This window comes from Chelonia mydas, chromosome 1 (genome assembly GCF_015237465.2).
Source record: "Chelonia mydas isolate rCheMyd1 chromosome 1, rCheMyd1.pri.v2, whole genome shotgun sequence".
Classification (NCBI taxonomy): Eukaryota; Metazoa; Chordata; order Testudines; family Cheloniidae; genus Chelonia; species Chelonia mydas.
The window spans coordinates 348,149,449-348,161,309 of NC_057849.1; the positions used below are offsets into that span (position 1 = coordinate 348,149,449).

General features: G+C 42.7%; 1 protein-coding gene across 6 annotated transcripts in view; it reads right to left on the reverse strand.

Annotated features, from left to right (window-relative positions):
* Nucleotides 1–11,861, reverse strand: part of GOLGB1 (golgin B1) — a 105,891-nt gene that overhangs the window by 42,858 nt on the left and 51,172 nt on the right. For all 6 annotated transcript variants that reach the window (XM_037889521.2, XM_043522131.1, XM_037889523.2 and 3 more), the window contains one exon: nucleotides 9,138–11,088. In XM_037889521.2, coding sequence (XP_037745449.1) covers nucleotides 9,138–11,088 — 1,951 coding nt within the window. The remainder of the gene's footprint in view (nucleotides 1–9,137; nucleotides 11,089–11,861) is intronic.

An 11,861-nucleotide genomic window follows, 5' to 3' on the forward strand; every position in this document is an offset into this window, starting at 1 on the left:
TTTTTCTTAGTGGATTCCCAGCGAGGCGAAGCCTGAGTGTGGCTTTTTTAGGTACAGGCTCTTTTGTGGAGGCTGTTGAGGCAGGACCTCTGTCAAAGGCTGCTAATGGTGACCATTGGCCAGGAGGGGTCCTTGACTCGGGGTCTGAGGCCAGTCTCAAATATTTCTCCATCATCAAAAGTTTTAAATGGAGGTCTCTCACCTTCCTTGTTCTAGCCATCAGGGTTCAGCAGTGTGGACACTTTTGGGGAATGAGAGTCTCACTAAGGCAGCGGACGCAAAGCATGTGTCCATCCGAGATCGGAATTGACAGTCTGCAAGTCAGACAGCGTTTAAAGCCGGGTGATCCAGGCATGCTGGAGAGACACTGTTTTCAGTAAAAGGGAGTAGTAACTTGGAAGGATTCTAACTTATCTTCCTGCTCTAAGGGGATAGAGGAGAATAATTTATTTTTGGATAAAGAATAAAGAAGTAAGGGTAGTAACCCTGATAACTAACTACTACAAGCTACACATATTGAATCTATTTCCTTAAGTTAAGTATCCTCACACCTTCTTGTCAACTGTCTAAATGGGCCAGCCTGATTATCACTACAAAAGTTTTTTTTCTCCTGCTGATAATAGCTCATCTTAATTAGCCTTTCACAGTTTGTAATAACTTTCAACTTATCTGTATAGATAGATAGATCTATCCATCTTACTGTATGTTCCATTCTATGCATCCGACAAAGTGAGCTGTAGCTCATGAAAGCTTATGCGCTAATAAATTTGTTAGTCTCTAAGGTGCCACAAGTACTCCTGTTCTTTTCGCGGATACAGACTAACATGGCTGCTACTCTGAATACTACAAGCTATGTTTTCTAAGGGTAAATGAGGTGCTGCTAAGTTGTTCCAACTCAAGCCAAAGGCAGTACAGAAGGAACTGAGGGACAGTTGGTTGCACAGTGCTTTGTAACTGCCTCGAGTGGCACAAGACCATGCTGGTGTCGCCGATTTCAGGCACAGGGTGCACAGACACCTAAAGTGGAGCACCCACAGGGACATTCCTTGAAAAAGAATAACTGTCTAGGCAGCAGTACCGCAGAAAAGAAGCAGGCGTTTATAGTGAAGATGAGTCAGCAGTGAAGATGCTGTTGAGAATAAGGCAAATGTCATTCTGGGACGTATTAACAGGAATGTTGTATTAAGACATAGGAGGTAATTGTTCCACTCTACTTGGCATCGGTGAGGCCTCACGTGGAGTACTGTGTCCAGTTTTGGGCATCACACTAAGAAAGATGTGGAGAAACTGGGAAGTGTGTCCATTTTTTTTGATAAGAGGATTAGAAAACGTGACCTATGAGGAAAGGTTGAAAGAACTAGGCATGTTTAGTCTAGAGAAGAGAAATTATAATAATCTTCAAATATGTAAAAGTTTGTTATAAAGGGGATGGTAATCAATTGCTCTTCAGGTCCACAGAGAGTAGAACAAGAAGTAAATGGCTTAATTTGCAGCAAGGGAGATTTAGGTTAGATATTAGGAAAGACTTTCTAACTACAAGAATAGTTAAGCACTGGAACAGGTTATCTAGGATGTTGTGGAATCCGCATCATTGGAGGTTTTTAAGAACAGGTTAGACAAATCTATCAGGGATGGCCTAGGTATACTGAATCCTGCCTGAGCACAGGGGAATGGACTATATGGACTGTTCAACATCTTTATGAATGATCTGGATGATGGGATAGTTTGCACTCTCAGCAAATTTGCGGATGATACTAAACTGGGGGGAGAGGTAGATACGCTGGAGGGTAGGGATAGGATACAGAGGGACCTAGACAAATTGCAGGATTGGGCCCAAAGAAATCTGATGAGGTTCAACAAGGACAAGTGCAGAGTCCTGCACTTAGGACGGAAGAATCCCATACACCGCTACAGACTAAGGACTGAATGGCTAGGCAGCAGTTCTGCAGAAAAGGACCTAGGGGTTACAGTGAACGAGAAAATGGATATGAGTCAACAGTGTGCCCTTGTTGCCAAGAAGGTCAATGGCATTTTGGGCTGTATAAGTAGGGACATTGCCAGCAGATCGAGGGACATGATCGTTCCCCTCTATTGGACATTGGTGAGGCCTCATCTGGAGTACTGTGTCCAGTTTTGGGCCCCACACTACAAGAAGGATATGGAAAAATTGGAAAGCGTCCAGCAGAGGACAACAAAAATGATTAGGGGACTGGAACACATGACTTATGAGGATAGGCTGAGGGATCTGGACTTGTTTAGTCTGCAGAAGAGAAAAGAGTGAGGGGGGATTTGATAGCAGCCTTCAACTACCTGAAGGGGGGTTCCAAAGAGGATGGAGCTAGGCTGTTCTCAGTGGTGACAGATGACAGAACAAGAAGCAATGGTCTCAAGTTGCAATGGGGGAGGTCTAGGTTGGATATTAGGAAACACTGTTTCTCTAGGAGGGTGGTGAAGCACTGGAATGCATTACCTAGGAAGGTGGTGGAATCTCCATCCTTAGAGGCTTTTAAGGCCCGGCTTGACAAAGCCCTGGTTGGGATGATTTAGTTGGTGTTTGTCCTGCTTTGAGCAGGGGGGTTGGACTAGATGACCTCCTGAGGTCTCTTCCAACCCTAATCTTCTATGATATGACCTCTTGCACTCCTTTCCTGCCCTAAATTTCTAGCATTAGCCCTTTTGGCTACCAAGTTGCACTGGGAGCTCATGTTCAGCTGATCATCAACCACAACCCTCAAGTCGTTTTCAGAGTCACTGCTTCCCAGGAGAGAGTCCCCCATCCTGTATGTATGGCCTATATTCTTTGTTCCTAGATATATACATTACATTTCGTAATATTAAAATGCATAGTGTTTGCTTGCATCCAGCTTAGCAAGAGATCCAGCTCATTCTGTATCAATGATCTGCCCTCTTCACTATTTACCACTCCCCCAATCTTTAGGTCATCTGCAAATTTCATCGTTAATGATTTTGTTTTCTTCCAGGTCATTGATAAAAATGTTAAATATAGGGCCAAAACTTATTCCTGTGGGACCCTCCTAGAAGAGCACCATCTCAATTATTAGTTCCCATTTACAGTAACATTTCAAGACCTGTCATTTAGCCAGTGATTAATCCATTTAATGTATGCCATGTTAATTTTATATCATTCTAGTTTTTTTTAATCAAAATGTCATGTGGTACCACGAAAATGCTTTACAGAGGTCTATTACATCAAAACTATTACCTTTATCAACCAAACATATCATGTCATAAAAAAAGATATCAGGTTAGTTTGACAGGATTTATTTTCCATAAACCCATGTTGATTTGAATTGGTTACATTACCCTCCATTAATTCTTTACTAATTGAGTCCTGTATTAATTGTTCCTTTTTTTTTTTTTTTTTTTTTTAAAAAGGATCGGTGTCCAGCTAACAGGCCTAGAATGACCCAAGTCGTCCCATTTACCAGCTTTAAATACTGGCACATTAGCTTTCCTTCAGTCTCCTGGAACTTCCTCACTGTTCCAAGAGGTAATGAATATTAACATTAGGGTCCACTGAGCTCCTCAACCTGCTGATTTAAACATGTCCAACTTTAGCAGCTGCTGTTTAACATTTTCCTGAGATATTCACAGAATCATAGGGTTAGAAGGGTCATATAGTCTAATCTCCTCCCAAGATGCAGGATTTTTGGGCTGTATAAGTAGGAGCATTGCCAGCAGATTGAGGGACGTGATCATTCCCCTCTATTTGGCATTGGTGCACCTAGCATTGGCCACTGTCTGAAGACAGGATACTAGGCTAGATGGACCTTTGGTCTGACCCAGTATGGCCATTCTTATGTTCCTATTTCATTCCTTTGATCATCTTTGTCGCTCGTCTCTGAATCCTTTCCAATTTTTCTACATCCTTTCTAAACATTGGTGACCAAAAGTGGACACAGTACCTCAGGAGAGGCCTACCCAACGCCCAATAGAGCAGTAATGTCTGTTAATGCAACCTAAAATTGAATTTGCTTTTTTTGCATCCTCACCACATTGTTGATTCATAATGAGGTTGTGATCCACCACATGTCCCAGATCCTTCTGCCAACCCAGTTTTCTGTATGTGTGCATTTGGCTTTTCTTCCCTAAATGTAGCACCTTTTACATTTGTCTTTTTTGAATTTCATTTTGTTGTCTACCCCAGTTCTCCAATTTATCAAGATCCCTCTGAATTTTAGCTCTATCCTCCAAAGTATTGGCAACACCCACCCCCCCAGCTTTGTGACATCTGCAAATTTGATCATTTTGCTCTTTATTAATGACTTGGACGTAGGTATAAAGATATTAAACACTGGACCCAGAACAGATCCCTGTGGAACCCTACTTGAGACCTCCCTCCAATCCAACATCACTCCATTAATAGTGACTCTTTGTTTGCAGTTGTCTAACCAATAATGTATCCACTTAATGGTAGTTCCGCCAAGCCTGCATTTCTCCAGCTTTTATTTTATTACAATGTCATGTGGGACTGTGTCTAAACCTTGCTGATGTCCAGGTATATTATGTTCACGGCATTCCTCCATCCGTTAAATTAGTTACCCTGTCAAAGAAGGAAATCAAGCTGGTTTGGCATGATTTGTTCTTGGTAAATCCATGCTGGCTGCTAGTGATTACCCCTTCATCCTCCAGGTATTCGCAAATTGAATGTTTTATACATTGCTTCCCAGGTATCAAAGTCAGGTTGACTGATCTATAGTTCCCCACCTCCTCCTTTCCCCCCTTTTTAAAGATGGGCACCATGTTAGACCTTCTCCAGTCTTCTGGGACCTCTCCTGTCATCCATGAATTTGTAAATATTGTTGCCACTGACTCAGATTTCTTCAGCGAAATCCTTCAGTACCCTCAGGTGAATAGCATCTGGCCCCGCTGATTTGAATTAATTCAAATTGGTCAGAAGATCTCTGACATGTTCTTTACTTATTCCAGTCTGCATCCCTTACCCTTTAGTGTCTGTTAACTTCGCTAGTCGTCCGGTCACGTTATTTTTTGTGAGAAGACTGAAGCAAAACAGGCATTGAGCAACTCTGCCTTCCTATCATCTTCCATTACCAATTCACCTTCTCCATTGAGCAGCAGACCCTCACCATATTAGTGGAACAGAAAGTCTTTCATCACCCATTATCATAAGATAGGATTACATCTGTTTTTTCCCCCCAAATACAGAATAGAACTATTTATTGGACACTTCTCTTTTTTCTGCATTATTATTGATAATTCTATCATTTCCATCCAGAAATGGACCAATACCAGTGCTGGGATTCTTTTTGTTTATAATATACTTAAACTCCTTCTTATGATCCTTAAATCTACTAGCCATAGATCTCTCATGTTCTTTTGCTTCCTGTGAAGGCATAAGCAATACCATTCCTATGGGGTCAGATGCCTACAGCTGGCTGACTGATTAGCCCAACCCATGCACCTCGGGAAAGACCTGCAATTTTAACTAGCTGAACCTCATAAAAGGAGAAGCAGGAAATGGAAGGGGACTGCAATACTTAGCCAGAGGCTGGAGCAATTGCTGGGAGGAGTGGTGCCAAGAAACCAATGGACAGAAGGGAGATTGGGGAAAGTCCTGTTAACAAAACATCTCTGAGGTAAGAACCAGGAATTGTTGGGTTGATGAACTTGTGGGAAGAGGGACAGACTTGGAGAAAGGGACTCTCTCTTCAAAAAGTCTGTACAGGTTGAATCTCTGAAGCTTTGATCCTATTTCCACTAAGAAGTCTTAAAAAAAACCCCACAGTAATTAATCTGCCTGGAAACTACCTTCCCTGGATTCTGTGAGAAGGCCCAGGCAACCTTTTCCCAGGGAGGGAATGGGCTCAGCTAGCATAAGCATGAGTCCAGCCAGAAGAGAGCGCTGTAAGGTAGGGCCCAATCCTGTATACTTCCTTTATCAATTTTTTTTTTTACAATTTCTAACTTATTTATATTAACAATTAACTTTCCCTTTCTTCCATTTGTTATGAGGGATGGATGGATGGATGGATTCAGGTTTTTTTTTGTTGTTGTTTTTTTGTTTACAGTGGCCTTCACCTCCCTTCTAAGCCAGGCTGGTCTTTTAACCAGCATGGCCTTCTTTCTCAGTTGTAGATTTTTGTATATATAGTAAAGTATTTTTAAACAATTCCTAACTATCGTAAGATTTTTGTTTAAATTATTTTTCCCAGTAGTTGTTTTCAGCTTTGTAAAACTTTTTCTTTAAAAAAAGCATCAAGTTTTTATATTGTAAATATAAAAAACTGGCTACAATTTTACAAGTGTGTATATATGATACTGGCCCATCCTTGTTTTCTGCTAAAATAAATGTAAGCATTTTCCTACTGTCACTTGAAGTTACTGTTATAGGGATGTTATGTAAATGTGAATGGAAGGGAGTTCATACGAGACACTCTTTGAAGATGTGGCTCACATTATGAGAAAAGTTGAGAACCCTGAACTAGAGTATCTGTTTATACAGTAGAACCTCAGAGTTATGAACACCAGTGTTACAAACTGCCCAGTCAACCACACACCATATTTAGAACTGGAAGAACACAGGCAGCCGCAGAGACAAAAAAAAAAAAAAAAAAAAAAAAAAAAAAAACGAAGTAAGGAAACTGTTTCTGTGCTTGTTTCATTTAAATTAAGATAGTTAAAAACAGCATTTTTCTTCTCCATAATAAAGTTTCAAAGCTGTATTAAGTCAATGATCAGCTGAACCTTTTGAAACAGCACCAAAACGTTTTGTTCAGAGTTACAAACTGTGACGAAGCGGGACTGTTCTTAATGTTTCCTCTGAATATTGTGGGGGTGCCCTCAGTTTCCCCTATGCAGTTCTTAAGTACCTAGATGGTGGGATAAGGGTGTATGATCATTGCAGAGCCCTAGAGGGCAGGTGTGTGCAGGGGTCTGGACACAGAGAATGGCCGACACCTTGTGTCCTGGCAACTGATGGCCTGGCCCTTCCCCCCTGCAAGGTGAGAGCTAAAGGGTTGGAGAACAAAGGAATCAGGTGACCTCCTGGCCCGGGAAAGGGACAAAGCCCAGAGGAGGAGGGGCTGGAGAAAGTTTCAGTTTGGGGCTGGCTAGGGACATGGAGTGAAGGGCAGATGTGGTTGGCTGGCTCACTGCCCCCCGCAAATGGACCCAGCTGAGGGGTCCGATTCTCTGCACCTACAAGCTCTGTTTTAGACCATGTTCCTGTCGTCTAATAAACCTTCTGTTTTACTGGCTGGCTGAGAGTCACATCTGACTGCGGAGTTGGGGGGCAGGACCCTCTGGCTTCCCCAGGACCCCGCCTGGGCAGACTCACTGTGGGAAGTGCACGGAGGGGCAGAGGATGCTGAATGCTCCGAGGTCAGACCCAGGAAGGTGGAAGCTGTGTGTCCTGCAGACAGTCTCCTCACAGAAAGGAGACTTCCCCAGAGTCCTGACTGGCTATGTAGGGAGCAGTTCCAGAGCATTGCCCAGGGACTTCGTGACACAAACGTTTCAGAGTTATGAACAACCTCCATTCCTGAGGTGTTTGCAACTCTGAGGTTCTATTGTATAATCTCATCCAGGGCATACCATAAGTGCGAGGGAAGGCATCTGGATCAGTGTCCAATAGGCAGAGACACCAGGTCTTTTAGAGAAATTTTTGTATCCTCATTCTATAAAGATCTGGAAGCAAAATTGAGGCACAGAAGTTTCAAAGAATCTTGTGATAACTTCTGTCTAATTCTGTTCTACTCTATTCAGGTATTCATGCCACATACATCATCGTACATCTAAGAATATCTAACAAGGAGATACACAAGCAGATGAAAAATTTCAAGGATGTGTACACAAAAACAAGCAACACAATTCACAAAATATGGATTGGGTTTTGGAACCCCCTGTACTAGTCTCCAAAACAATTTGGAAGACTGCCAAGAAAGGCACTGTGGTAAGTGAAAAGTAGTGCTGAGACACCTGCTCTGCATGAGGCAGTATTATGGATATAGTTTAAGAACAGATTGAGTCCTCTATTTTACACTCTACTGATAAAATGTAGCCTCTGAATTTCATAGACCAATTCTTTATAGGACAAGTAAATATTCCCAAATACTTTGCTGGAAAAATGTTGAGTAACTTTTGCAGAGGAAATATTTCACGGAAGAAAAATTAGTCTTTTTTTAAAAATTTGACTCTGACAACCAACCTCCTCAGGTAACACATTATAGACCCAGAATCTGCATACTGTGGACACACAGACTGCTTACTGAGGGGTAACAGACTCTCCAGCTAATGTTTTCAATTCTGGGTATCACTGTGTACCAGAAAGACGACAAACTAAATCCGGAGGAAAGATTAAAAGAGCAATGTAGGTAGAAGCTCGGCAAAGCAGCAATTGAGGGGACACAGAATAGTCTACAAACATGTAAACACTAATGAAGGGGAGGAGTTATCTAGCGTGGTACATGGGTTGTAACTTGGACTAATTGAATGAACTAAAAAGTGAAAATTAAGGATGAATATGAGGAAAAAGTCTTCCTGACAGTAAGGCTGTCATTATCATTTAAACATTTGTATGGCAATAGTGCCTACAGATATCAAACAGCTTGGGCCCCATGGTGTGCCTCTAGGCCTCAATGTTAAATGATGATGACGACCTTACTGTCAGGAAGACTTTTTCCTGATATTCAGCCTTAATTTTCCCTTCTTATTTCATATACATATGCAAAGTGACAGTCTTTGGGGCAAGACGAACAGGGGGTTCAGACTGAGGTCTGGGGAGACGGGGTATGAAGTTGTGCAATAGTTTCCCAAAGCAAGAGAGGCATTGCTTGGAACTTCTAAAATTAGACTGGATCAAAGACTATGATGTGCTGAACTGGCCCTCAGGATACAGGCTGGACAAGTTGACAAGGTTTCCCCACCACTAATTTTTATGAGTCTATGTTTGAAAATCAAGCTTAATGGAAGTTATCTTAAAGTTAACAATGAAGTCAAAACAATGATATATAAGAAGCGGCTGTATGTTTTTACATTTCAAATATCAGACCTAGATCTCATGGGTTTTAAGGAAAATTCTAAAGAGAGGCCCTAATGAAACATTAGGAATTTTACCGCCAACATTCCTAAAGGTGAGAGGGGGAAAGAGAACTTACCAGTCTGTCTCTGTCATCCTGCAAGGAGGACAATGCCCTCTTCAGGCTCTGCACTTCTGCAGGGCTGGTGGAAGAGCTCACTGCTGTCTGCTGCTTCACTTCCTCCACCTTATGTGCTTTGTCCAATTCACTCAACAGACGGTCTCTCTCATCCTGCAGGCTTGCCATGGCCCTAGAGAAGGACTTTACCTGGCTGGAGGACTCCTCCAGTTCCAAAGACAAGCGGAGAAGCTCTTCCTCTTTGACTCTGAGCTGTCGGTTAAGTTCCTCAAGCTGAAATAACAGACCTTTTTTATCATCAGCATTCTTCAGGGCTGTCAGTTCAGACATCAGAGTGTCTCTCTCTTTTGCAGTGGAGTGCTGCTCTTCCTGTAATTGAGCCATCTCCTTCTGGAGGCTCTGTACTAGACACTGCTGCTTCTCTAAGTCTGCAGAGTACTTCTTTCCCAGCACCTGAAGCTCTTCATTAGTTTGGTCCCAGCTATTCTGGAGAGAGCTCATGGACTTCCCAAAAGACTGAATTTGGGCTCTCAGATCTTTGTTGTCCTCTGTGACTGTAAGAAATTTCTGTTCCATTTCCATCAGGTCCCCTGCCAGCTCTGCTACCCTCTCTTCTGCTGTTTCAGTTTCATTCCGCATTACCCCTGCATCATGATGTAGATGCTTCAGTTCATTCTCAAGTTTGTCCTCAGCCTCTCCCACCTTCTTGGCTGCATTCCTTTGGACATGGACCAGTTCCTCCTCTAATTCTGCTACCCTCTTCTGTGAGAGAGCAAGCTTACCGCTCAGCTCTTGCACCTCCTTCTCCTGATCTTTTAATTGGGTCTCCAGCTCCACAATGAGTCTCCCTTCATGTAAAGCTGTCATCTCGCTCTGAATCTGAGACAGAGAGAATGTCATGTTCTCAATCTCTTTGGACATGCTTTGTTTGTCCTCTTTCAGGGCTTCCACACACTGCCTGAGATCTTCCACAGCATGTTCAGACTCCTTCAGATGCCCTTCTATGTTGACCTTTTCACTTTCCAGCACCTGGATTCGCTGAAGCTTTGTTTTGAGGAGTTGCTTTTGCTGGGAATCCTTTATTGAAATCACCTGGTTCAGGTCCTCCCTATACCGCACGAGTTCTGCATCCAGTTTGGCATTTTCAGAGTTGAGGTCATCCATCCGGCTATGGAAGCTTCGAATCTCCTCTTTGAGCTTGTTGTTCTCAGCAGCAGCCTCTTGAATCAACTGGTCTTTCTCCAGGATTATAACAAGATGACGCTCTTCCAGCTGTTTATAGTCTCTCAGCACATGGTCTCTGTCATCCTGCAGAGAAGACATGCATTTGGTGAAGGAAGCCAGCTGTGCCTTCTGCTGCTTATTTTCCTCTCTGGTTATCTTCATTGTTTCCATGAGATGATTAAGCTTGTCCAGTGCTTTCTCTCTCTCATTTTCCAGGGCCACTTTCTCTTCTTCCTTCTTGCCCAGCCTGTCCTCCAGCTTTTTAACCTCTTCACCGTGTTGCTGCTGTAACTCAGATACAACAGTCATGACTGCCTCCTCCTTGGCAGACAGTAGACTGATAATCTTCTGATCTTTGGCACCAATTTCTTTGTGCAGCTTGTTTGTCAGGTCCTTGGAGGCCTGTAGGTCAGCCTCAAGCTGCTCACAGTTGAATTTACAGTTCTGGATACTGGCCTCTTGTTGCTTGACCATGCTTTCCATTTCTTCTCTTGCTACCTCAGACTTAGTGAAGGAGTTATGCAAATCAGCAAGCTGGTCTCTGAGGCACTTGATTTCTGCATCTACCTTCTGCAGTTCATTTTGAGAGTCTGTATATAGTCTCTGATACTCTTCTAACTGAGACATGAGCCCTTTGTTTTCCTCCTGCAACATGTCAGACATCTTTTGATGCTGCTGAATCACTCTCTGAGACTCAGACTCCCAATCCTGTTTGTTGTGTTCCAGCCTGAAAAAACAGACAGTAAACTATTAAACAAATAAATCTACAATGTATCCCAATATCCAAATTTGTATCCCTTATAGTGGACTGCAAGATCTACCAGAGTTAAGGTTTAGAGTTTGACTAACTGCTCTAATATCCACAGTTACTTGGACTTCCTTGAAATCTGGTGCGCCTCATGGGAGCACGAGAGCACCTCTCTTCCCTACCACCCACAAATGGAGGCAGGTAATAGGGGAGGGGATAGGAATTGGGGAGAGACACTGGGGAGGAGACATGGGGATGAGTGGCAAGGAGGCAGAGGAAGAATAGAGACGGGGTGCCTGTCAGGCCCACTTTCTCCTCTGTTGTGTGTGCTTGCACCAAGATCAGTGGTGCTGAAACAGTTTGTATAGTAGGGGTTCTGAGAGCCATTGAACCAAACTGTAAACTGGATATGATGGAAACCACTTCAAGCCAGGGGGTGTGGCAGCACCCCTAGTTCCAGGACCTATGACCAGGATCTTGGGATCTTGGGGGGGGTCGGGGGGGGTTAAGAGCAAATACTTCAGGGAAAGGTTTGTTTCTAAACAATTTTCTATTGGAATTTTTAACATCATGGTACATTTATATTGTCCTTTGACTCTGCAATCCCCGCACCAAACAAACAAAAACAACAAAAAAAAACAATCTAAAATTTGGATCAAATTGGAATTGTTGAATTCTTGAAGGCATCATTTACTTGCTATCTTAGTAACTTAAAAATATAATCACTCTATGTAGCAGAACTTATTTTAAGT